The following is a 27,509-nucleotide window of genomic DNA, read 5'->3' on the forward strand; positions in this document are numbered from 1 at the left end:
CATGATATTAGCAAATATAATGTATGAAGATTAAAATAATACTCCAAGCTGTAGTGTTTCTGTTTAGCTTGTGATTTGCCACAGCAGTGATGAAGGCTTTGACATTACGGCCCCATTATTCTGTGAACAATTTGAACGTCATGAAAGAAGGAAACCTTACTACTGATCATTTATCATCAACTCTACAACTGATGCAAGTGTTCAGGAAAAGTATTCGCACTAACCGAAGCTTAGTTTCCCATAGAGCATCAACAGGTGCAGCTTCAGTCGGGAGGGGAATTTGAACTCCCATGCAACATAGCAAACTTAATGTGGACAGACCAAGAAGCAAAGGGGTTCATCAGCTTTTTGGTCCATAGTCAATGTGCTGGACAGTATACAGCCAACAATATACATTATAATCCAAAGTGGAGGCTTGCTTTCCACTTAAAACTGCTCCTGCTTACATTAAGGTTGAGCTACTAAACAGTGAGCACCGTGAGCCCTGCGACAAGACTCATTAGAGACATTTCAAACTCATTGCTGTCGTTAACTCTGGTCTTTGGTGAGACTGAAATTCCTCTCTGATGTGAAGAAGCAACAATACCTGAAGCTCAACTCTAATTCGGTAAAAAAGTTTCAAAATGCAACTTCTGGCTATGAGGCAGGAAGTGATTTGTTAAGTCATCTCAGGCCCTGAACATCTATGTTGCATTATCTAGCTTTAACTATTATGAAGCAGAGGTGCAGAGCAAAACTTTGTAAAGCCCAGATAATGAGTTCTATATATTCTCTTTGTATGGAGTCATTGGAAGTTAACTCATCCTCCCTGTCTTCTGCTGTGGGTACAGAAAAAAAGTGATCTGAAAAGGGAGAGGTATAGGAGGGATGGAAAAGGGAGCAAAACAAAGCTGGTTAGGAGACCTGAGAACGTCTCACAGTGTTGAAGCACTAAGATGAGGTGGACAAAGAGAGAAGACCAAAGTGTGAAAAAGCGAGTTGAAATTGTCTCCTTCCTCTTTTTTTTTTTTTTTTTTTTTGCACATGGACAGGGACACAGGTCGTCATGAGGGAGCGTCATCATTGCCGCACCTCCACGTAGTTAGCTGGGAAAAGGCCGTAGGCACCTCTGCACACGCCTCGCCACCAGCCTTCGTCGATCATCTCGATGTTGGTGATGATGTCATCAGGGTCGAAGGATATCTCGTCGTCACCGGCTGAAACAGGACAAGACAGATTGGTGACAAAGGACCCTCTGATATTAATAGAGCTGAAACTATAAATAAATTCTACCAAAGTGGACAATACAAGGAACAACCATAATGCTAAATTGATTGGAAAACTCTTATATATAGCAAGGAAGACTATTCTTAAACTTTGAATTTCTAAGGACACCCCTGTATTGGATGACTGGTATAATGAGATACTGAGACTACTCCCTGTGGAAAAGCTGAACTACACTCTTCACTGACAATGTCGAGGGATTTATTGAGATATTGCAACCAGTCTTGGACCCCTCTAGACTGTATGTGCTTACAACTAGGGTCAAAAACTAAACACTCGCCACTTACCAATTATGGGTAGATTTCGTATCTGGCTGGTAAATTTTTAAGACCACTCACCACTCTGGCAAGTTATTTTTTTACCAGCGAAAAATGCATTTTTTGTTACTGGAGGACGACCGGCTGGTTTCCTGGCAAAGTAATGTGTATTTCAGGCAGAGACGATCTTTGGTCACGTAAATGTGTCACATGCATTTGCGACCAGGGTCCAAAACAAATTATTAGGATATGCTATAGTCAGTTCTTGTGTTTTTAATTGGTCGTAAGCAGGGTCCAAAACTAACTTTTTCACTTACCAGTCAGGCTGGCTGGTAAGTGAAATTTTTTTACCAGCCAGGCAGATATTTTACCAGCCAACCAAATAAAAATGGCTTTGAAGTGTTGTAATTTGCTATCAGTATTATTTAGCATGTCATTTGGGTCTTGTATGCGATTCTCAATCAATATTTTAATAGTGTGCACTAATATCAGTAATAATGTATGTTAAAATATGAATAACTGTTTCAAGAGTTAGGTGTAATATTTGGGTTAATAAATTCTGTGGTATTCTTACTACAGTGCAAAAAGAATCTTTCATTGAGGAATTTTACATGAATCACTGACTTCAGTCTCCTTTGGACAGTTGAGACATAAGATTTTAGCTCGACCAGACTGCAACAGCAGGGCCTGCCCTATATAAACATGAATGTCTGATCAGTGGTGGACAAAGTATTCAACGGCATGACTTGAGTGAAAGTAAAGATACTCTTGGTCAAATATTACTCCAATACAAGTGAAAGTTGTTCAGTCATTTTTTTTTTTACTTAAATGAAACTGCACCAACTGATTAACATAGCGGGGATCGAAATAAAATAAATGTCTGGAAGGGGTTTCTGTTGGTGCTTAGTTAAACCAAAAAGTGGCACAGTGAAATTCATTAGCATGATCACTCAAAAAAGATGGAGCTGGAAGCTTGGTGACGTAGCAGCTCCTTTGCAGCTCATGCAGTACAAGTGTTGGGCATTGCTAGTTTTGTTTAAGGCTAAGAAGATACCAAGACAAAAGCTACTGATGTTGCCTCGCTCTGCAGAGCAGTATGATTTTTTTTGTTTTTGTTTTGGACTGTCTGGCTTTCCGTCAAAGTTCACCACCGTCTTGACAGTTTGCAACTAACAGCTCAAATTCCTGTTCCAAAATTCACCCAAGTTCAACTCTATGTAAAAGCAATGCATGAATTTACTTTGCATCTGGAAGAAAATCTGCAGATTCTGGTGATTCCACATAGATTTCTGTTGAAAGCTTCACTGGTGTGACTGATCCCTTTTATCCTGTATCCCAGCCCATAATCCATTCACAGCGTTCAGTCTCACCTGCTTGGTAGTCGTACAGGGCCACCGCTGTCACCCCGAGGTCCTCGCCGTACTCGTACTGCTGGCCGTCTGCAAAAGGACGATGGTTTGTTAGTCAATGGGAAAAGACCTGTACCATATATATGAAGTCTTTTATTGCACAATCACACAATTCTAAGAGGCTCAAGTGTCATGTATTTTTTAAGGTGTTTTTCTTTTTATGTCTTGTATTTTACTGCTTGAAGTTTCCAGGGTTTCCATTATCTGGTGTTAATTGTTTTTTGAATGGGAAAATCTGTTGAAGTCTCACATATTTGAAGTCTGGGTAAGAAGCTGTGATCTTTTTGAAAACTCGTTATGCAAGTAAAAAAACAACAATTTGAAAGCATGAGAATACTGTGTAGTACTTAACTCTGGAATTAAACCGTTAAACAGTTTTTCCACTGTTGCCCACAATGTTTTTGGATGGCCTTGAAGCAATCGTTAATGTAACCCCTCCCCTGCTTACACATTACATAAAAATAGAGCCCATTGCATCAATGTTGTTCTGTTTGCTCCCTGTGTGTGAGCAGCGAGTTTGCTATGTCCCACGAGCTCTCTGAGCTCTTCCAGCCTGCTCAGCTTCTTCAGCAGACACGCCCCCCAGTGTCTCAGAGCCGAAAATGCTGCTCATTTCTTTTACAATTTCAAACCTAATGTTTTATACTTCACATTTTTTAATTATTCATAACATAAGCACAAGTGGGGCGGCACGGTGGTGTGGTGGTTAGCACTCTCGCCTCACAGCAAGAGGGTTGCCGGTTCGATCCCGGGCGTGGGAGCCCTTCTGTGTGGAGTTTGCATGTTCTCCCCGTGTCAGCGTGGGTTCTCTCCGGGCACTCCGGCTTCCTCCCACAGTCCAAAGACATGCAGATTGGGGACTAGGTTAATTGATAACTCTAAATTGTCCGTAGGTGTGAATGTGAGCGTGAATGGTTGTTTGTCTCTATGTGTCAGCCCTGCGATAGTCTGGCGACCTGTCCAGGGTGTACCCTGCCTCTCGCCCGATGTAGCTGGGATAGGCTCCAGCCCCCCCGCGACCCTCAAGAGGATGAAGCGGTTAGAAGATGAATGAATGAATGAATGAATAAGCACAAGCTGAATTGTATTAAAATGGGGTATAATTAAATTTTCACAATTCTCCTCCTATTTTTTTATTTCTTGGGCATTTTCTGCCTTTAATGGACAGGACAGAGTGAAGAGTGTGAGGTGGAGAGAGAGTGGGGGGATGACATGCAGCAAAGGGTTGCAAGCCGGAGTCAAACTTGCGACCGCTTCGCCTCTATATATGGGGCGCTGGCTATCCACTAAGCTACCGATGCCCCAAATTTTCACATATCCTTCTGTTTAAAAAATGTATCTTCATTATTTTATGAAAGTGAAGGAGAAATTATTTGATTTCAAGTGGATAGAGGTAAGCTGTAATTAAAATGTTACTAGGCAAACAGGTCTTTGAGTATTTGTTGGGGTTTTTTTGTAAATGGTTTTATTTTATCTGAGAATATGTAGGCCTAAACCTGAAGAAAATTCTTCATGTTCACATGTTTCCCCAACAAACGTAGGTTAGCATAATATTTATTGATTTTTAAAATGGCATTATTATGCACAAGTCTGTTGATGAGACTTACTTTATACTGATACATGGATTTTCTACACATTATTGATTTTTGCAAATACACATTTTAATACAACTTTTGGTACTAGAAAAATAAAATTATTTGCTTTTTCAGTCCACTAGATAGTGCTGAGTTTTTTCCTAGTGAGGTCAGCAGAGGTCTCAGTCAGTGGCATTTGGCAGGAAGTTCATCAAAACAAAGATGGAGGCACCGGAAAAAGAAATAAGAAATGCACCGTCAGCACTAAGCACAAGCGATTCTCAAGCAGTGTCATATGAGAATAAAATACTTGTATTGCAATATCACAATAATATGGTAATATTGTATTGTGGGTCGTCTGGCAATTCCCACCCCTACTTGATAATGTCATTTATTATACAACTTACTGGCCTTTCAGTCATTTCAAAGCTCAATAAACACAGATAATATCTGACAGGAATTTGCAGTTTAAACTGCTGTACTGTACTGTACTGTACTGTACTGATTGTACTGTGTTATACTGACAGGTGTTTCCATTATTTTTGCAATTTTCCACTTTTGTGAACTATAAAATTACACTTCCATAATTACTGATAAAAAAAAGTGTTTTGATTTTGTTAAGTGATTAAATTCTAATAAGTCATGAGACAAGCAAAAATGCTAAACATCGGCTTGTTTCCGTAAAACAACCAGGTTAAAGAGAGAGAGGACACAGTCACCAACAACACAAATTAAATGAGCATCACCTCCTGCTGCCGTCTCCTCGGGGGTCTGGTAGAGCTCCTCCTCCTGGTTCTGTGGGTCCACCTCGTACAGCTGCTCTCCATTCTCCTCAGCAGCATCATGGGACACTTGCTCTGTCTTTAAATGAGGCAAACCAAATCTGTTTAATGATTTCTGCATAAAGTACTAAAATTGCATAGGGTAATAAAATTATTTTTCATCTTAATCAGTTTCAGTGTTTTACCAAATAAACTGTCTTTGTACTGTATTCAACTGAATAAATGTCATCATTGCATTCTGTTTTAAATCATAGTTTAAACAGCATCTCAACTATTTTGGAATCGGGCTTGTAACAGTACTTTCACTTGAGTGCAATATTGTAGTACTCTTTCCACCTGTCTTTACATAACTAGTTTGCCTGCAGCATCTTTTCCTCCATTCTTACTTTGCAATATTAGAAAAATGACAGACCAGGTTCTTTGTGTCTCTACCTGAAATGTTGCATTTTGTAGCTTTTAGCCCAAAACAGAGAGACATACTGTAAAAAACTGCTTGACCCACCTGATATGCGGGAGCAGTGGCTGGCTGGACTGGTGGGGTTGGGCTTGGAGTTGGACTGGGACTTGCAGCAGGGACAGGAGTGGGGGCCTTGGCTTTCACTTGGATTTTACGGCGTGCCTCCTCTTGCTCCTGCTTGTCCCTTTTCCTGTCCTCCTCCTCCTTCTGCTTGGCGATGTTCTCAAAGCGGGCCTTGATACTTCCTGTGCTGCTGCCAGCTGATGAGTGAAAAATGGGGAGAATAAAGAAATGTGATGAGTTCACACGTCGTCCTGACTCAAGTCACTGTCCTGACAAAAGTCCTGACTCAGGTGCAGTTGATGTTGAAGAATGCTTACCAGCCTCCACAGGTTTGGTTTTCTGGTAGGATGAGGCTGGCTTCTCCACATCCTCAAAAGTCCCTGCGCTCTGTCAAACAGACAGAAAGATGTGAGACAATGCTCTCAACATCGAACATAACACATAACACACAACACACAAACACTCCTTACCTTATCCATCCGGTCATTCTGGACACCAAATTTCCCTCCAAATCCTTTGGAATAATCTGGCAACAAACAGGAGAAAGTAACGGTCAGTGTCTGCTTTACATAAATGGCCCAACCACAGTCAGCATCAGAACTTGTTTTTCAGAGCAGAGCCTAAAACACTCACAGGACTATTTGATTTGATTTAGCCTTTTCCTTCTTTATAACAGACAAAAACTATAAGCTTTTCTGGTCTGCAGAAGTTCAGATAAAGCAGACTGTGGTTGGTTTCATGGGAAGTGATGAGTACAAGAAGTGCTGGAATCAAAAGGATGGGCTGATTAGCTCATGCAAACCTGTAGAGAGGAGAAACAAACCAAAAAACAAAACTGTATGCAGACAGTGACAGCAGAAAAACTGAATAAGAAGAATCTGAACATAGGCCAGATAGTTGGGGTCAAGCAGCCATCTTGGCTCAATCTCTGCATTATAGATCAGCCATGTCTCTGTGTGGTCACAGCAGTAGGACTTGATAAAATGCACTGTGGCTGCACGACATCATGCACAGAATAAATGCAGAAGCAAACAAACAGCGTCATGGCAGTGCTAGGAAAAGCAGGGGTTGTGATTGAGGAGGTGGAGGAACCAAGTGAAGGATAAATACTGCTATATGAATGTGTGACAACACACCACATAAAAGAATGGAACTCTTCATATAATGTAGCATTTGCTGCATGATATGAGGAAAATATGAGATATGCTATAACGTTGAACAATAATACTTGTAATGCATAAAGAGATATTCAAGAGTTGTCAGTTCTCCCTTTCTACTGCTTTCAGTATACTTGTAAAATCTGCAAAATTGCTAGTTGAATTAAAAAAATCAAGGAAATTAATGCCAACATTATTTTACTTTACAATGAACTGAACACAAAGGCTGCACTGCCCCAATAGTAATATCCAGACCACTTAATTTCTACATCTAACTTTTGGGCTTGTTTTGGAGAATATTTATATCAAGCTGCATACTCATTGACATTACCTGGCCCAAAATGAAGGCTGTCTGTAGCAGAGAATGCTCTGCACAAACCATTTCATTCAGTGCTGGTTATTAAAAAATCAAATAAAACAATTATGGGAAAAAAAGGCTAGGACTTGAGTGAAATTAGCAGCACCTGAGCAGCACAGACCCGACTCAAACGATTGCTTCACAAGAAATACAAATATTAATTATTGCCTAAATTGCCAATTTTCATCCAGAAACAGTAGCTTAAAAGTCCAGTGTGCAAGATTTAGGGGGATTTAGTGCAATCTAGCAGTGAGGACTACAGATTTCAACCAGCTGAAACTTCTCCCAGTTGGAATTCCTCAGGAGGTTTTTACCAGGAGCGGAATTATCCGCAGAGGTCTCTGCCTCTACAAAACAAATAGGGCAGGTGATTTAAACTGCAAAAAACACTAAATAAAGCAGTTTCATATTACAAAATCTGTGTTTTTCTGACGCTGCACGTTGTGCGGGGGCTGCTAACTACTGTGGCCGACGCAAAAATGCTGATGGCCCTTTCTAGAGCCAGCTTAGTTTGTCCATTCTGGGATACTGTAGAAACATGGCGGTGCATCATGGTGATCTTCGTAGTCGAGGGCCCGCTCCCTCTGTAAATATTAACAGCTCATTCTAAGGTAATGAAAAAACAATTATTATTTTCAGGTGATTATACACTAAAGAAAACATACTTATCATATTATAGGGGAAAAAGCCATACAGCATACTATCGCAGTGTTTTGCATGGTGAAATTGTATTGATACTCAGCCACCAAGTATCTATCTTCTACTATATACATCATTAATTTCTGCAAAAACACATTTTAATACAACATATGGTACTAGAATATTAAAAATGAATTTTATTTTTCGGTCCACTAGATGGCGCTGATGTTTTTTTTCTTGGTGAAGTCAGCAAAGTTCTCATTCAGCAGCATTTAGCAGGAAGTCCATCAAAACAAAGATTGAGGCACCATCTGCATTTAAATCAAAGTCTGGACTTATTTGGGATTTTTTCAACATGAAAAGAAAGGAGGACTTGGGTATGACATGTGATTTGCAAGTAATGCCATATGAGAGAAAAATATGCTGAGAATACTATGAACATGAGGGCTCACCTCACACGCCACCATCCAGAGATAGCGTTAGCCGCTGACAGCCGAACAAATGCTAAATCCGCACTGCCAAACAATCAACTAACACTGGACACACTTAGTTTGACAAAACTACCATCCAACTCTGAGAGAGCTAAGAAAATAACACAGACCATGACCTACTTCATGTGCAAAGATCTGCGTCTATAGCGTTGTTGAAAACAAAGGCTTTTGTTACGTGCTAAAAACACTGGAACCCAGGTATGTGACTATGTCCTGAGTTTTTTTTCACCATGGGTGTTGCCATTCAAATAGCAGGATACCCGCATGTGAAGTGTATCGTGATAATAATGAATCATGGGCCATCTGGTGATTCCCGCCCCTATTATATTATATTTCATTTCTGCCAATATATCCCCCTAAATCCTACACAATGGACTTTGAACTGAATAGTAAGAGTATAGATCTAAGAAGTGCAGAAAGTGGTGATTTTTCTCATATTTTAGGGTCAGCTCCACCCAAATCACGAGACACATATTTTCACTTGGTGACATGTTGATCATTTCTGTTTTGTGAAACAAAGTAATATATTTATTATAATATTATTGTATGACATTATATTATATGATGATTATATGAGTTTTTTTAAAAGTACTCTAAAAGAACAAAAACAAACTTTAAATCAAATCTTTACAATTCGACAACTGGGCAACTCCATCTGATACATCATGTAATATGATCACTCCAGAATAGCCTCTTAATAGACCTTGGGGTGTGTCTGCAAGGTTAAAAGTGAACTCTGTGTGTGGTCCACAGATTATTTCAGTTAACTGAGAGGTTGTTTCTGGAAAAAAAAAAAAAAATTAGTTTATGAAATATAATTTTGGGAATTCACCTCTTTTGTACAGTGTGAGGTGGCAGAAGTCTCAGCAGCAAACCTAACTATCTGCATGGCTTCATGCCACCAGAAGAAGGTTAGAAAATATGTATGTTTTTTGTAATTTGGGTGGCCTTTAATGAGCTTATCTATGTTGTTCACATTAATTGGCTGGTGCTGCAGAGGTGTGAGGGTGTGTAACAGTGATGGGTCATGGAGGTTATCTGACAGCAGGGGTGTGTCTGTCAGGAAAGGAATGCGTGTCCGTCACTTAACAGAAAACAGCTGAGAAGAGAAGCATTAACAAGCTAGGAGGGAGTATTTTTCTGCAAAAAGATGGGTGATAATAAGAAAGGCTTTTTGAAATGGGAGGTGGGCTTGTATGTTGGGGTGGGGGGTGGGGTAGTCCGGGGGAGTATCTGTGCCTTTCTGGGACTCGTGCTTAGCCAGGTTCTCCTTGTGCTCATAGCCCAGAGCACACTGGTCCTGCTTCTCCACCTCTACCCCATACCGCCCTCCAAACCCACGCTTATAGTCTGTAATATAACACACACACACACATACATGGACAGACAAACACCAACACAAATTACAAAGACATTTGTACATACATATAAACAGACAAACATATATAGACAATGATAGAGTGGGCTGGCCTTTCAGGATTTATATACACCCAGTACACACTCAAACACTCAGAGACATGAAGGAGACACAGTATGGGTTTAAAAAAGGGAACCGGGGGAAAGCCTCAAAGATCTTCATTCTACTTCCTTGATTAAAATCACTGCCAAACTCTAAAAATGATCATGATGTGAAAACCTTCCTACTCCCGTCAGGTGGTCTAAGCAGGAAGTCACTTCCTCTCTCTGCACAACATGAATCTTTCCTTCTTCTGTACCTGGTTTCTATTTCTGGCCAATTTCGTGACCTGCCTGCTCTCAGGAGAGAAAAATGTTTGTGACATTTAGTGACTGTGCTGGGGACATGTGGTCTTTCAAATCAAGGTCAACCACACTGAAAATGCCAAGTTGTACATATTTGTAGAGCAGTTAACTTCCTAAGTGGGGAAAGAGGTTATATACAGTCAAGACATGTCACATTAGGCAATGAACTTTTTAAAAACTAGAATTTAAACTATCTATGATTTAGATGTACTCCTCCACATTTTAAAACACAAGCCATTTTTTTTCTGCTTGTATTGTAGGATATTTATTTGAAACGGTATGCTGCTTGACATTTCATGGCAATGGGTAGGTACAAACCAAGCCCACAGGAAGTGCACCAGGCTTTGAAGCCAATTTCATATAGTGGTCAAAAGTGGAATTACAGCAACCAGGTCCATCCCATGATGCTATGGGGCCCCTAAATGACTTTTTACAATAGACTTACATAGGGAAAGAGACATCTGTATATCAGTGGATACATTTTTTGAGCATCACAACCCCCTGCAAAATGACTGATTTCATTATAAGGATTTGATCTATTTGGTCCAGTAACATGTTCCCATTCAAGCTAAGTCAGAAGTCAACCACTCGGCCGGCAGAACTCTCTACTGTGCTTACTCTATGGGCCCCACAATGCAGAAGATCCAATTTATTTTATACGACTGAAACTAAACATTTTTGGCTTCATGCGCCACTGAACAACTTTCACAGAAATCAATGGTGACTCGCCTCTAAAAACTGTATTCAGTTCTTTTTATATACGCAGTTGTATGCTACAGTGCACCATTGATGCAGCAGAAGATCTATACAATCAGCACAGTTTTAAGGTGGACACCCAAGATTAGTGTCACCAGTTGAGTAGTGACCAAATGTCTCCCCTTCTGTTCCTGAGTTTGAGGTAGAAAAATGGCCAGAAAAGTGTTTTTGCAGACATTATAATGTCAAAGTGAAGTTGACCTTTGGGGTATAAAATGTCATCACTTCATCATTTTATCCCATTAAATATCTGTGTGAAAGTTTGCCATAAATAGCATATGAATTCAGTCATTGTTGAGTCCAAATGGACGTTTGTGACAAATTTGAAGAAAGGGGCCCGACTGCCACCTGGAAATACGCCCGTGTTCAAATAATTTAAAATCCTACTACTAACTTACAAAGCTTTAAATGGTCAAGCTCCGTCATATCTTAGAGAGCTCATAGTGCCTTATTATCCCACCAGAACACTGCGCTCGGAGAATGCAGGGTTACTTGTGGTCCCTAAAGTCTCCAAAAGTAGATCAGGAGCCAGAGCCTTCAGCTATCAGGCTCCTCTCCTGTGGAATCATCTCCCTGTTACGGTCCTGGAGGCAGACACCATCTCCACATTTAAGACTAGACTTAAGACTTTCCTCTTTGATAAAGCTTATAGTTAGGGCTGGCTCAGTCTTGCCCTGTACCAGCCCTTAGTTAGGCTGACTTAGGCCTAGTTGGCCAGGGGACCTCCTATAATACACCGGGCATCTTCTCTCCTTCTCTCTCTCTCTCTCTCTCTCTCTCCTTTGCTAACACTCATGTCCAGTTACTGCATCTCGCTAACTCGGCTGTACTGCATGTCACTAACTCGGCTTCTTCTCCGGAGCCTTTGGGGTCCCGACAGATAAATAACTCCCTGCTAAGTGCTATGCCTGGTCCAAGTCTCTGCTGCTTCTCATCTTAGTTGTTGCTTCACATTGGGATTGTTACAGGCCAGTTTATGGCTGTCATAAAAGATGCCATCACCACCACCACCACCACCACCACCACCACACATGTTTAATTTCAGCCTTGCTGTGGGAAAATTCTCAGGGATCCGCCACAGTGCTTAGAACCACATTTGTTTCGTTCTTGCTAACTATGTTTATGCCTTTGTCATGCTGTAGATTATATTGTATATAATGAATATGAATATTTAAATAATGACAACAACTGATGAGGGTGAAAGGGCATCACTTTCATAGTTATTTAACCTACTCTTCCAATGCATAAGTAAATTAACAACTTTAAATAGTGTTATATTTTAAAGCCTTTTTAAAAGAATGAAGTTTTAATATGCTAGGCATTTAGTTAAAATCTGCGTATTTACATTTGTTAAGACAGCTGGGCCTTTTCCATTTCTGTGTACACATGTTCTATGGCAGTTCTAAATTTGTTTGCAGAGTACAAACAAATCCAGGTATGTAAATACTGATGAATCCTGGATTTGTGTTTAAAAAGTTTGTACACGGTTTAAACACAGATTTGTACATACGCACTATTAATGAATTAGGCCCAGTGCCTCTATTGCTGCCAGCTGCAGAGGTTTGTTTGTGAACAGTCAGTTGCTGCGTGGCATTGACATTATTATGAATTGCTTTGAATGACACCATCAGCTTCATGCAAATACAAATCTGAGCTGAGCTTTCACTTCCTCTATCTGAGCCTTTTTTTTCTAACCCGCAAATTGAGGAAGTTGTCAACCTTTGAAAGACCACATCCAAAGCCACAGCCAAACCACATCAGACCTACAGTGCAGGGCTGAGGAGGAACAAAGGTTTTTTACAATGAAAACAAATTGTGTGCTAAACTCAAAGCAGACACCCCGCAAAGGCTGAGGTTTGGTGGATATTCTCCCTGTTCAACGATCTAGCAAAAGTCAAAATGGAGGGTTTGATGTGCAAATTCAAACAAGACAAAGTGTGAGTATCAGGGGTTTTCTTCTTAAATAGAAAACAGTAACAGCTATAGGGAGATTTTCAACAAAGGAAATATAAAGAAGCAATAATCAGACATTTAGTTTTCTAAAAACACCCTTTAAAATGTCAATATTCCATTTGTCTATTGTTTATGATAGATGATAACATTCAGCAGCCACTTCCTATATATAACATTTCTTACTAATTCTGATAATAGACTTGTTTATCAAACCTATATCAAGTGGAGTATAAAAGCTGGCAAGCTTCAGCTGAAGATAATTGGTCTTATGCTGGTAGCTGGTGTTGATTTTTTCCCCTGGCTGTGAACAGTAAACACTGAAACCACCAGCTTGGGCTCATAACTTATTTGGCATTAGTCAAATAAATGGAAGCTTTTCCAGTAGACCTAAACACTAAGGATATAATATCATTTGGGTATGGGCATCCCTATACCTGTATATTCTTTTTGATGAGTTCTGCTTAAAACACATTGTGTGTCTACTAAAAACCCACAGAAACCAAATCAGAAGCAGTACCTTTCTGGGACTCGTGAAGCTGTAGTTTCTCCTGGTGGTCCCATCCCAGCGCTGATTTATCCTGTCTGTCTGTCTGCACACCAAACTTGCCACCAAAGCCCTTCACATAGTCTGCAGTAACACAGAGAGAAGCAGACATTAACACCTAAACAGGTTTCTGACACCTGACCACATGTTGTCATCTGGTTTAATTACCTTGTATGATATGGACAAAATCACAGTACCACTATTGTTATGTTGCATCAGTGATACATTGTAATACAGTATATTTCCTGGTAATTCCATTAACAAACTGGTTAAAGATAAAATAAGCTGATAGGAATGTCTGCTCCTGGCTAGTTCAGCTGTTTAAATACCTGCTATATGAAGGTAATTTATCACAAAAATACAAACTTAAATGCAAATATGCCATAAAACAGTTCTGTCATTAATTTGCAACACTGCTTCTAATCATATATTAACCAGATATTAAATAACTACCACACTGCTAGTGGCTAATCTTTAAAAATGCCTTAATATTTTGTCATGTTTTACAGCAGATTTAAACTGTGCCTCATCTTTGTGGGGAAATATTTACTCATATCTCTATAATGTTAAGTAGGTGATGCCTTTTAGGATGAATATATTAAAAATAAATTTCACATTATATTTGTGCCATTTTAATAAACTCCAATCACTGAAGGGGTTGTGTGATGCAAATATTTAGAAACACAGTCAAAACTTCACGTGTGCAGTATTAAAACCTCGAAAGTGATGTAAGCCTTTTTCACAGGCTCTTTTAAGACTGTTGCATTGAAATAGCTGGCTCTATTATCAGAGCATGTGACCCAGTTATCGTAGCTGGCACCACATATGCAAACCTAGGAAGCAAATACAGCCAGATGCATTGTTGGAAATTCTTGAGGTCATCTACAACATCAGCCCATATTTACTGTGTAAGCTGCAGTTGGCCAACCAGGCAAGAAAGTCTGCTCAGGTGTGTCCAACAAGAAAGTACAGGTGAAGCTGCTCTGCTGTGTAGCAGCCGATTCAAGACAAGTCAGGACAGACAAGAGGGTGTGACTCATCCAGGCCCTCTGGACACATAAACCTACTGATACCACATCAGCAGCAGAGTACTGAGTAATCAAAACAAGTCTTCATTTTGTCAGCTTTTATTTTTTCTATTTTTTATTAGTCTTGTGTCAAATATCCTTGTTAGTTTTTAATCATCCTCATTGGTCAACCACTTCCTGTTTTTTGTGTTAAATTTTAGTTGACTAAAAGTGTGGGCATTTACAGTCAGGTCCATAATTATTTGGACAGTTGTCATCATTTTGGCTCTGTACACCACCACAATGGGTTTTAAATGAAACAATGAATATCCGCTTAAAGTGCAGACTCTCAGCTTTCATTTAAGGCTTTTTTCAAAAATGTAGGAATGACAACCATTTCTTCACACAGTCCCCCAACTCTAAGGGCTCATAAGTATTTGGACAAATTAACATAATCATCAATTAAACAGTCAGTTTTAATACTTGGTTGCAAATCCTTTGCAGCCAATGACTGCCTCAAGTGTTGGACACATAGGCATCATCAGATGCTGGGTTTCTTCCCTGGTGATGCTCTGCCAGCCCTTTACTGCAGCCGTCTGCACTTCCTGCTTGTGTTTTGGGTGTTTTGCCTTCAGTTTCGGCTTCAGCAAGAGAAACGCATGCTCAGTTGGATTCAGGTCAGATGATATGACTTGGCCATTGCACAACATTCCACTTCTTTGCCTTAAAAATGTCTTTGGTTGCTTTTGCAGTATGCTTCAGGTCAATGTCCAACTGCACTGTGAAGCATCGTCCAATGAGTTCTGAAGCATTTGGTTGAATCTGAGCAGATAATGGTGCCCCAAACACTTCAGCTTTCATCCTGCAAGAGTCTGCACTTTAAGCGGATATTCATTGTTTCATTTAAAACCCATTGTGGTGGTGTACAGAGCCAAAATGATGACAACTGTATCACTGTCCAAATAATTATGGACCCGACTGTAAGTCTTATCTTGGTCAAACAAAACTGTAACTGTTTAAAACTAGTTTTAGTCAACAAAAAAAAACTGTTAATGTTTTAGTCATTAGATTATATTGAACATTTAGTCAACTAAGTCTAGCCTATCACCTTGTTTCTTTCTCCCACGCCCCGCTGTTGTCATTTTTTACTTAAATTAAAGTAATAACCCTTTTCGACAATCATGAGCTGGCATAACTTGGCTTGGTTTGGTTTGGCCCATCAGCCCAGCCTGACAGGGATCTGCATTTCCATTACAATGAAGGCTACATTGATGAAGGCTTGTCTTAAGTGATGACATTTATAAGAAAATCCTCGGCTAAAGCATCAGGCCTCACTTATCAATCTGCCTGTAGGCTGTCACAAAATATTTTGTCATGGGCTAAAAAATTTTAAGTGATTAAAATGTGGCTGCAAATACTTATAATATGGTCAAATAACAATTCTCCAACTCAGATTTACTATGCTGCATAGAAAATCCACACCACTCAAACTTGCTAACACGAGTTGAGATCCGATGTGAGATTTGATCGCAGCCCCCACTCTCATTCACATCGATAAATGCCGAGCTTTGCGTGAAAAAGACTGTACGCCCGTTCTGTCATATGTTCATTTTGTAAATGACGGCCACTGTGTGCTTCTGGTGTAGTCCTGATATGGCATGTGAGTGCAGGAAATGAAATCGCTGCACTGAAAAAACAGAAATAAAATTAGCCTAATATTTTGTCTGAGCTTTTTTGTTAACAATAATAAGGAAAGATTTTTTTATAAGTTTTTAAAAACTACAATTTAGTCCCATTTTTCTTCAAAAATTCGTCAAAAATATTTCATGCTGATAAAGTCACAGTTAGTGTTTAATAATGTCCATGTCATCTCGTCACTGTCATAGGAAAAAAGGTCATTGGCAAACATATCTAGTCATAATTTTCTTTTCAAAAACTGATCAAAACAAACTGCAAGTAAATATGCTGATTACTTTGAAAACATACTGATGACAATTTGATGGTCTGTATGTTGTATTTCCATCAAGGAAAGAGTTTATCTCAATAAACAAACAATATATATTACTACATGAACACAGGGTCAGTTGTTTACGATCTACTATTATTATCAAACACTGGCACCACGCATTGATAATTAAGATTTTAAAAACAATACTACTTTAGTTTACCCAAATCTCAGTAGCTCATCTTTATTTGACATCAAGTGAATGATTAAGCTATGGCAACAGAAGCAGCTGTCAAATCTGAAGTAATTAATCTGTGACTGGTGAGAATGAACTACAAGAATATTACTAAAGTTATTCATCATTTAATGACCAATATATTTTTCTTCTTGTGACTTTGATGATACAAACCTTTCTGTGACTCGTGCCTCTCGGTTTTGCCCTGGTACTCAAAGCCCACAGCACTCTTGTCTACCTTGTCGGTCTCGACACCAAACTTGCCGCCAAAGCCCTTGGCATAATCTGCCGATGGCCAGAGCAGAGGAGGGGGAGATGGGGGGAGAAAAATCCAAAGTTAAGACAGGAAGAGGTGAAACAGAGGTTACCAACTGCACACTGGTCTTTGACCACCAAATGCTTCTCTCCCCATGCAACTGCACTGTCAAAAATTAATTCAGCTTATCTAGGGTATCCTGGTGTTGTCTTTAGTCTCTTTCTGTCAAAGTGTAAATGTTACCTGTAACACATGAACAAAGAGCCCAATATAAACCAACAGAGCAATCTGTGCAATCTGAGTTGTATCTGCCACAGAAAGAGTGAACTGGTAGAAAACCTTTGCAACAAGGGACATGTTTGAAAATTACACCATATTAAAATATCCCACTCCCCCAGAAAACCAGCTGGGGCATGCCCAAGCCACAGACCAGCAGCAGAGTGGAAGGTGCTGGCAAGTCTGAGCCAATCACCTGATATCTGAGACAGGCAGGGAGGAACACATTTCAAAAGACAGCGTTTCAAGGAGAACATGGCCACTAGGTCCAAAAAGACTCCCAAGCTCTTAAAGTCCTCTGAGGCAGATGTATTGAGTGCCATATCTTACAAACACGATAAATCTATTATTTGAAACTGGGGAACACAAACATCACATCACAGAGGCAACGAAGAAAAAAAAACATTGTTTGCAACATCACATAAGCAAGCAAAGGCTGAGGAATGCAGGACGAAGAAGAAATGCAAAATAATGATTTGTCAGGACCTGCGTGGAGCTGCGCTTATTGGGTTGGTGTGTATGTATGTGTGTGTGTGTGTGTGTGTGTGTGTGTGTTAGTGTGTATATACTAGCCACATTCCCTCCATATCTCTCTGGGTTAATAGGAATGCTGCATGGCAGGATGTCTAGACAAACCTTTCTGGGATTCGTGTTTCTCGGTTTTGCCCTGGTAATCGAAGCCCACTGCACTCTCGTCCACACGATCTGCCTGTACGCCGTATCGCCCCCCAAACCCAGTGGAGTAGTCTACACAGCAAAGCAGGGGGGGCAAGGGTCAAAGGTCAGGGTGAAGCAGCGTGGAAGCAGTGGTCCTGAAGCAGCCCAATTCCAAATTTTCTATTAACATTTACTGGCAAAAGCTAGAGCTAAGACAGAATCTAAAGACTTAACTGTAGTGCCGTTTATTAATCTAGATTATTTGATGTTAGATGTCAAGTGTAGATATTGGCCATTGAGATGTCTGCCTTCTCGTGAAGGTGATGGAACTAAATGGCATTTGGCTTGTGGTGCTCAAACTAGGTCTGGGCAATTTGACTATTCCATGAATATTGTGATATGAGACTTGACATTGTCTGAGATTTTGGATATTTTGTTATCATAAGTATTGCCTGGTTTTAAAGGTTGCATTACAGGAAAGTGACTGTTCTATTATTTGCTTTTACCCACTTAATTATTATACCCACATTACTGATGATTTTTTTTTTTTAATCTCATTGTGTAAATATTGTATGTGACCACCAATAGTCAACCTCACCAATTCAATATTAAGGTATTTAGTAAACATGTTGTGATATTTTTTTCTCTATATCACACAACTCTTGCTCAAAGCGCTAAAAAACAAAACAAAAAAACAACTCATTTGACAAACTCAACAGCAATGTTTCTTTCCAGAAATCACGACCCAGTTCCTCAAGATAATCCATCCAAGTGTGCATCTACTGCTAGCACACCTAGCACTACTGAGCTAGCTAACGTTACAGCTCAGCCGAGGAGGACGCCATTAACGTTTACATCTCATACTGTCAGGAGCACAGCCTCTCGTCCATGAGTAGATGCATGCTTCGTTCTGTGCGATGATACTGTTGGTAGGTGTAAATTGGCAGAAAGAAAACTGTTCCTAAATGAAACTGCTCACAAGCTCTGTGGATTATCTTGAGTAACCACGTCAGGATTTCTGGAAAGAGACATTGCTATTGAGTTTTTCAGATGTTTTTTTTTTGCTGCTTTGAGCACCACAAGCTGAGTGCCATCTAGTTCCTTTATACTGTAGAGAAGGCAGACATCTCTACGGCTGATATCTCCAACACTCTTCAGCTCACACTAAAACAATCTAGACAGATAAACAGCACTACAGGTGAGAGGAAAAATATGTCCCTTTGAGACATATTCACTGTTGTAACTATCACACAATCATGTCATGCTGTTTCTATACCCACTTCCTTTAAAGAGATACACTCAGGCTGTGTGTTGTCCAATGAGTGGTGAAAACAGAAGAATACCTGCACTGTTGTTAAAGATAAGATAATCCTTTATTTGTCCCACAGCGGGGAAATTTGCAACAGTGATACTACAAAGAAGCCATTGGAATTGGGCAAATGTTCTGCACCTCTGTGCAGGCAATGAATGCAACACAAAGGTGATGACAAAACGGGGTCATGGGAATGCAATCTCAAAATACTACATGCTAAGAAGCCAGAGCGGACTCCCAGAGCACCAGGGTCACTGTTCATACTGTACACAGTGCAGTGTGTAAGTATTAAAAGTAGTTTTGTTCTGGCTCTATTCCAGCACAGTGGACCTCAAGTGTTAGTGATTATGAGGCTAAAGTACTGAATTTCAGCTTTAATCTGAATGTATTTATATCTTTCTCTCATAAACTGTGTAAAAACCATCGCTCCATTTACACACAATTCCACGCTGTTTACTCAATATGGGTGTTCACACTCTTAAATACCTGTAAAGCTCAAAGTTAAACCTTAAACTTGTTTTAAATCAAATGTAATGTGCTGGAGTACAGAGCCATGAAAATAAAAAAAACACGTCACTATCAAACTGCACGGTAACGGAGGAAAACAACGAGAAAACAACAGCTTAACTAGCAAACATCATCAACATATTCTCAAACTTAGTCTGTCTGTGCAGCAGGATCTGGCAGAGCAGAGATCAAGCAGGTTCTGAGCATGTGGTACTGCTGGTCCTCAGCCAGAGGCACATCAAACTGTTTGTGCCTGGAAAATGTATTTCCTGTAGGCAATTTGAAAAGCTTACGCTGCTGGTTAAATCTAACTGGCTGATAAAAAGGGTAAAGATAGACTGTGAATTTATAAAGTTATGACTAATGTGTCCATTGAGTCCATAAGTTGGTTCCATGCCCCTAATGTAACAGCATATTACTGGGAGTCTGTCAAAATAAACCACAAGTGATCTGGGCCTGAAACAGATGTGTGAAAAGATGCGACATCACCTTTCTGTGAAGCATGTTTCTCCGTCTTCCCAGCATACTCGAACCCAACAGCTGACTGGAATGAGAGAGGAAGAAGCAAAAACAATTATTCTACTCATTACTTACCCCTCGTACTACTGTATGTGTTATTTGTTTTATCCCAAACACAGTCATATCAACTACATTTAGACTTACAATGTCAGTTTGAAATATGCAATGTAACAACGACAGGTAAAATATAACAGTTTCTATATCTGATCCAGTTCAGAACTTGCTACTTTCAAATAAGGGTTTGTCAAAGGTTGATGGCAGAATGGATGGTCCAGAGGGGGACTGTGACTGGCTAAAGCATGAAACGTTGTTCTATCATATTGAACAAAAGTTCAGAGAGCAGGGGCAAGAAATACACAAAACACAAAAAAATAAATAAATACAAAAGAACTTGAATTACCGTTTTGAAGTTGTATGCCTCTGTGAACCAGTCAAGTTCACAGTGTTCTTGACCACCAAATTATAATCTGTTCATTGTTGAGTCCAAGTGGATGTTTGTGCCAAATTTGGAAAAAACTGCCTCAAGGCGTTCTTGAGATATCCTATACATAAGAATGGGACGGAGGGACAACCCAAAAACATAATGCCTCGGGCCACAGAGGCTCCATATCCAGGGGTATGTGGACACTGAGCACAGACCCCGCCGCACTCCGGACCTCCAACCCTCACTCTGGTTCTCTAGTGGAGGAGCAGAGCACAGCCTGGGTCAGTGTGGCCTGCTGGAGGTTGCTTAGGGACTATGGGATAGAGCCACTCTGGGTTCCCGGGGCTGGAGAGAAAGTCCTGCCATCATGACAGAAAAAGCTTTATGGCTGTGGTCAAAATTAACACTTGCGTTGACACGTGCAGGCACGGACAACTGATGACATAACAGCCAATCACAGCAGAGCATCTCTCCATCCATTCTAGCACCAACCTTCATTGGCATAGTGGCACAACAGTGCAATTACTCTTGATGTTAGATCTAAATGTGGGCTTTGGACACAAACTGTATTGGTTCTCAACATTTTCTGGAACTGTTGGAGCCCAGGGGCCGTATTCACAAACATTTTGAGAATACTCTCAGAGAGCTCCTAACTTAGCGTAAAAATTTTCAGTAAGGATTCCTAGCTTAGGAGTGGTTTAGGAAAGGTCTAAGAGCAACTCTGAGCGAGAAATTAGCAGAAATTTTTATCTCAGTGAGGAGGTGTGGTTGACCCTGTTGCTAGGTGTGATGCATTCTTTTAACAGATGTGATTGGTTGTCACAGACATGCCCTTCTGTGAGCCTGCAAGGTGTGGACACCCAGTGGAAATGAGATGAACTGCTGACTGTGAAAGTGTTGTCATTGATAGTGTGATCACTTTGCTGATGGAAGGTTGAGACAGCCACAAGTCATCACTGCTGCACTGTTGCCTTTTTCCAGTTTTTCAAATAACTTATTATCGTGATCATTTTATTTCCAGTGTTATAGCGTTAGGTGGGAAATGTGTGCGTATTCCTAATAACATCATCCACAAATATTATCCCTGCGTGATCTAATCTGTAGCATTTCATTTACTCTGTGTCATCCAGTGTTTGGAGAATACTTCTCCTTCATGTTTGTCTTTCTGCCATTTTCTCCACTGATTAAGAAATTCTTGAATCGCTTTAAAGTCTTCCTCCCTGCTCCTAACAGTTTTTCACCGTAGGAGCTCTTTTAAGGGTTAAGACACTTTGTGAATAACATTTATCTTTACAAGGACCTAGTCTCAACTTTAAGGGGAAATTCTAAGGAAACATCACAATTCTAAGAATTTTCTTAGAATTTCGTCACTAGGTAGCAACTCTTGGCACTATGAAGCTTTGTGAATACGGCCCCAGGTGGGTCGTTTCCTTAAGAGGAAGAATAACATTTTGAACACCAACAAAAGTCATGTTTGAAATCATGGAGATGTCATCAGCACTGTTGAGTGGTCAGTCGCAGGAAATGACCTGGTCAACACGGTCAGCTTGCACTCCAAACTTCCCTCCAAAACCCTTGGAGGTATCTGTCTGAGAGCAATGCTTGGACAGCTTGCTCTGGTAGTCATGACCCACAGCACACTGTGAAAAAAGAAAAAAAAAAAAAAAACAGGACAAAATTACAAAACATAATAAGGGGAACATTTGAGAAGAGCAAAAGGGCTGAAAACACAGCCAGCCGTTTGAAGTGGCGACATCTGACTCATCACAGATGCACACAGTGTGGTGTAAACAGTGCTCAGTCATCACATTCACGCTGCAATGACCATAGGGCTAGAGAGAGAGAAAGGTGTGGACGGACTGAGCTGCTTGCCAGGAAAGATTATCGCGTGTGAAATGGCCACAACTGCCTCACTCTTGTTACACACAAACACACAGACTGAGATGAACATCAGAGAAACTGGTGCAGAGGCTCAAAAGAATCGGAGGTCATTTAGGTTTGTGAAAATGACGTTAGCTTCTCAGATTTTCACTAAGAGCCCTTATTGAAAATATGAAAAGCTGGGGCGTTGGTGGCTTAGTGGTAGAGCAGGCATCCCATGTACAAGGCTGTTGCCACAGCGGCCCGGGTTCGAGTCCAGCCTGTGGCCCTTTGCTGCATGTCATCCCCTCTCTCTCTCCCCCCTTCACACTTAACTGTCCTGTCCATTAAAAAGGCAAAAAATGCCCAAAAAATATCTTTAAAAAAAAAAGGAAAATATGAAAAGCTACAAAACAATACAAACCAGGATCTAGCAAGCTGGTTCATATTCAGCATCAGCTGCAGGAAAGGCCACTACTTATAGCAAAATCAGTTTCACCACTCAGCAGCATCAGATAAGAATTTATTTATCTAGCTATTTTTAACGCACATCATACACAGCCAACATATTCAGAATAAAGTCAAAGGAGGTACATTAGGACAAAAATTGCACAGATCGTCCTGCAGTTGTATTTGTGGCAATGCCTCAAATGTAAAGATGAACCACTATGCACTTCATTAATCCAAAGATTGAGTAACAATCAATGATGAGGGCTACAGCCTAATATAACTAATTTCTAGCTGGACTGGGATATCAAACCAGAGTGAAATACTTTATACCTTTAGTCTTTATGCTAAGACTAAAGGTCTCAGTTTTTACAATAAAAGAACGCAACATTGCTAAAGATGAAGACAGCTTACAGTAATCCAAATACACAAAGGCATTTTAAGGATGCCAAGTTCCTTTTTCAAATGGACTTGTCATGATTATGATATTTCACCAAAAATGTAACGCTTTATCCAAAATGTCCCTATTAAAAAGGTGCAGTGTGTAAATCTTAGGAACATTTAGTGGCATATAGCAGTGAGGACTACAGATTTCAAGCAGCTGAAACTTCTCCTGCTTGATATTAATAAAAAATCAGTTTTTTCAATGCTGCTCTTGCAGAGGAGCCTCTAAATACGATGGCCGAAGCAAAAATGCAAATGGCCCTTTCTAGAGCCAGTGTTTGGTTTGTCAGTTCTGGGCTACTGTAGAAACATGGTTGTACAACATGGCAATCTCTGTAGATGAGGACCTGCTCCCTATGTAGATATAAACAGCTCATTCTAAGGTAACGAAAACACAACTATTCTTATTTTCAGGTGATTATACACTAAAGAAAACACACCTATATCATATTCTACTTTTGCCAATATATTCCCTACAATCCTACACACTGGACATTTAAGTATTTAAGTTCATTCTTGACTTTGCTAACAGAATGACCACACTCTCTCTCTCTTAAAAGCCCATCTAGTAGTAGAATGAGATCCATCTGCTGATGTACATCTCAGAACAGCTCCAAAATGGACATTGGGTGAGATTGTTGGGTCATCTTTCATATTACTTTTGCATGTCACCACATCATCAGGCAACACAGTGATAAACCTGGGACACAACTCTTTGAAAGGGCGACACGTGTATGTGAAAGCAAAAACAAACTGCCCGTTCCAGCCTCATCTAACAGTACATCTGTGACCTCAGGTAATGTGGTCACTCCTACCTTGTCCATACGGTCCTGCTGCACTCCAAATACTCCTCCATATCCATGTGAGGCCTTTGGCATGGTTTCCAGCTCCTTCTGCTTCAAACTGGTGTGCTCTGTCGACACTGTCTCACGCAGTCGGTGGATACTATGCCAAGGAAGGAAAGAGTCAGGAGACACATTTTGGGGCTTTCCACCTTGCATTTAATGTCAAACGAAAAATGATTTGCTTCCTTACTCTATGTGCCCCTGATGTCCTGAGCCCTCCACCGTCTTGGCCCCCCAGCGCTGCTCCTTCTCTGATACGTCATTCTAAAAATTCAGGAATGGAAAGGGCAAGAAATGCTGTCAGGAGGGTGAAAGATGGAGCAGAACTTAAAGTGGAGTGAGGATCACAAGAGGGGAAATGGAGGAGGAAGAAGCATGCATAGGTACCTCAAAGTCTGGGTCAGTCTCCCAGTCATCGTCCTCATTTACAGTCACATTGGCTGTCTGTCCTGCTGCTGCCTTCCACATCCTTACTGATACAAACTGAACACAAGAAAAAGGTAATTACAGCCTTGTATATGGGGCGCCTGGTCTACCACTAAGCCACCGACGCCCCAAAGGTCGCCATTTTATACATACATACATACATACATATATACACACACACACACACACACACACATATATATATGTGTATATATATGGCCTAGACCACAGAGACACCCTCCATGATGAATTGTCTTAAAGCGAGATGTTGATTCTCTACTAGCTGCTATCACCCTGAATTACACTAACCTACAGTTAAACTTAAACAGTGTTGTCAAAGTATCACTTTAATACATATAAATTCTTATTATTTGAAACTGTTTCAATACTCATATTCTGCAGTATCGATACACCAGTACTAACTGTGCTTTATCACGCTGTCACTGCTAATGTTTCCTAGAGTCATTCTGCTGTTCCCCTTTACAAAAAAAGTTGTCATTGTCTTGTTATAGACTTGTTATAGGTCGGTTATCTTTCAAAAGAAAGAAAAAAATAAAATAAATCCCTTTACTCTTTATTTGCCATCTTTAGCATTCCGCCTGACGTTGGCCTCCCTGTCGTGACCCAGAGAGCCCTGGCCTTCACAACCCTACTGTAAATATACTAAAATGGAAGCACATTTCTCCCCCTACACATGATTGTTGAATTAAGGACGTTCTATGTGATATAAACTTGAGAAACTGAGATTCCAGAGAATTTGGAACCCTTTTATGGAATATACTGACCTGCTAAACACTGTACCAGACATGGAAGAGGGCTGAACAATCCCCCCAGCCCCTTCCCGCCTTTCTCCTGTTGTTGGTATATTTTAATTTTTTACTAGTTTTTTTTAACTTATTTATATGTATTAAACATATTGTTTTCATTTATCATTATAATTCAATTCTTTTTCTTCTGTTTTGTAGGTAGTGCTTCACAACCTGAGCTGGGTGAGGGAATGAAGACTTGGACATGTTTTTGTTCTGTTCAATACTGACTGTACTTCACTGACTGTGAAAGTTAAAAGTTTTAGTATAGTGACAACACTAAATTTAGATGCTGCAGAGCGGGTGGGGACATGATAAACAGTGTTAGTTTGGATCTCAAGTAACCTAGCGTCTTACAGAGACAAAAGCTTTCTGTACCGATCCCAAATTCTGACTCAGCACAATATGGGCAATCAGCGTATGTTTTTAATCAGAGGCTGCAGGAGACATGGCTTCAGTCACCTCTGCAGACATGACAAAGGAAAACTCCCCCAGACCAAGGAAAATATAGTTTCCTTGTCCCGGACCAGGAAGCAGACTGGCGAGTCCCAACTTTGATTGTGTCAGTTACTTGACAGGACAACACAACCACACCCATCATACAACACCTACAATGCTTTTAGTCTTTCTGACCAGCCTGGTGGAGGAAAAGTGCGGGTGGACGTGACAGTGAGGCGTAAATGCAATCTGGATAACAGGGAGCAGCTGGTAGAATCAAGTTAGACCGATGCATTGATGTTGTTTCAGTGAAGGGACACAAGTTAGCTCGCTTATCCTAGCTTAGGTCGGTTAGTTAGCTACAATATAAGTAGGTCTGGCCACATTTATAAAAAAGACTGTCATTCCCACAGATGTAGGTATTATTTCCCCCATTTCAACACAGCTACTTAGGCATTCCTGTGGTGTTTTTTCTCCACAGCGGCTCAATAGGAACACTGAAACATTTGTCTGCGTATCATATTCTGGGTTTTCACCAGCAGTCTTTGGAAACAGGATGTATTCCTCATTAATGCTTATGTCGACACATGGGGATTTAACGTTAAGTGGAGCGCAAACGGTAAAATGTGCTTCATTTAGCTCCAGATTCGGGAATAGTGGTAGCTGTGCGTCAGTGGTATTTCCTGTTCCAGTTTTGCCAGTTAGCTTAGCTGGCTAAAGCTAACATGCCTTCTGGAATGATTCACTGACTCAGCGCGAGCTTGGTGAAGGTTTTTTTTCACAGGTAGACCTTTTTAAAAACCTCCCGATGAAGCGTTTATACTCACCGTAGCTCCGACCAGAGTCTAGACCGTGTTTAAAAAAAGATCCCCCCTGGTGGATGTAGTCCGTTCTCACCTGAAGCGTTGATGGAGGGCCAGTACAGGGATCTGCTGCCTCCTTCTCTCTGTCCGCTGCTCTTCCGGCTCTCCCAGTATCCCGTTCTCCGCCAGCGCTGACGTCACAAATGGGCGGGGGATGCAAGATATTGGTGATTCACTGTAAAATCCTACTTGTTTTTTCCTTAAACATTAATATATCTTCCTTTCTCTCTCTCTGCCTGGTGCAAAACGCAGGACACCCCCAGGGGTCCTGTGTCCATGCCTCTACAGATCAGAGCCAAGTCAGATCAAAGGAGGCGCAACGGTCAACAGCCATTAGGAGCTATGGACAAGGGGACAAACTCTTCCAAACTGGGCCACCCACTGTAACACCCACTTCAGCACCACCAGTGAGTGGTGCATGCATGGGGCCACATTGGGCCTTGGGTCGGGGTCATCTGTACCCTTTGACCCCCCCTGGTGGTGGGCCTGCTCTTAAGTAACACCACACTTAACTCAGACTGGGACCTCGGGAATTTGGAGGCAGCCAAATCAATGCCTTCATCTCTTTGGTACCTTCCTCAGGCTATTCAAGAACATGTGTGGCATTGTCCCGCTACATATTTTAAACCCTCACAAAGTTTTGACCACAAACCCAACACATTTTATGTAGAGAGCAGTGCTTGGTTACTTACCTCTTGCATTTTAGATTTTTAATTCATGTAGATCATAGAAAGAGATCAGTTTCTACATTGACATGTCACATGAAAGGGTCTTTTCC

At 40.6% G+C, this 27,509-nt stretch overlaps 2 protein-coding genes across 5 annotated transcripts in view; both read right to left on the reverse strand.

Moving 5' to 3' along the window:
- The window catches only part of LOC125904981 (liprin-alpha-1-like), a 102,494-nt gene that overhangs the window by 1,914 nt on the left and 73,071 nt on the right, over positions 1-27,509 (reverse strand). The gene's annotated exons all lie outside the window — the stretch shown is intronic.
- Positions 961-26,872, reverse strand: LOC125905217 (src substrate protein p85-like). 4 transcript variants are annotated; one of them, XM_049603112.1, is made up of 16 exons: positions 26,766-26,872; positions 24,586-24,681; positions 24,389-24,462; positions 24,169-24,298; positions 22,132-22,242; positions 20,149-20,203; positions 17,820-17,930; positions 16,826-16,936; positions 13,438-13,548; positions 9,690-9,800; positions 6,276-6,331; positions 6,123-6,192; positions 5,788-6,002; positions 5,250-5,364; positions 2,891-2,959; positions 961-1,196 (listed from the first exon to the last, which is right to left on the reverse strand). In XM_049603112.1, exons 2-16 carry the CDS (start codon positions 24,664-24,666, stop codon positions 1,060-1,062), a joined length of 1,557 nt encoding a protein of 518 aa, XP_049459069.1. In that variant the 5' UTR covers positions 24,667-24,681; positions 26,766-26,872; the 3' UTR covers positions 961-1,059. The 4 variants fall into 4 exon arrangements, with proteins under 4 accessions (XP_049459069.1, XP_049459066.1, XP_049459087.1 ...); XM_049603109.1 differs by having other exon boundaries at positions 26,696-26,850; XM_049603130.1 differs by lacking the exon at positions 17,820-17,930 and having other exon boundaries at positions 26,696-26,850.

Source organism: Epinephelus fuscoguttatus, linkage group LG2 (genome assembly GCF_011397635.1).
Source record: "Epinephelus fuscoguttatus linkage group LG2, E.fuscoguttatus.final_Chr_v1".
In the NCBI taxonomy this organism is placed as follows: Eukaryota; Metazoa; Chordata; class Actinopteri; order Perciformes; family Serranidae; genus Epinephelus; species Epinephelus fuscoguttatus.

What these genes read in the sequence shown, in the direction of transcription:
- LOC125905217 (XM_049603112.1), bottom strand. Translation starts at nt 24,666, where the DNA reads ATGTGGAAGGCAGCAGCAGGACAGACAGCCAATGTGACTGTAAATGAG. An exon ending in GGACATCAGGGGCACATAGA is followed by an intron (nt 24,299 to 24,388) that starts GTAAGGAAGCAA and finishes TCCTTGGCATAG; the next exon opens with TATCCACCGACTGCGTGAGA. An exon ending in GAGGCACGAGTCACAGAAAG is followed by an intron (nt 13,549 to 16,825) that starts GTTTGTATCATC and finishes GTGTTACTGCAG; the next exon opens with ACTATGTGAAGGGCTTTGGT.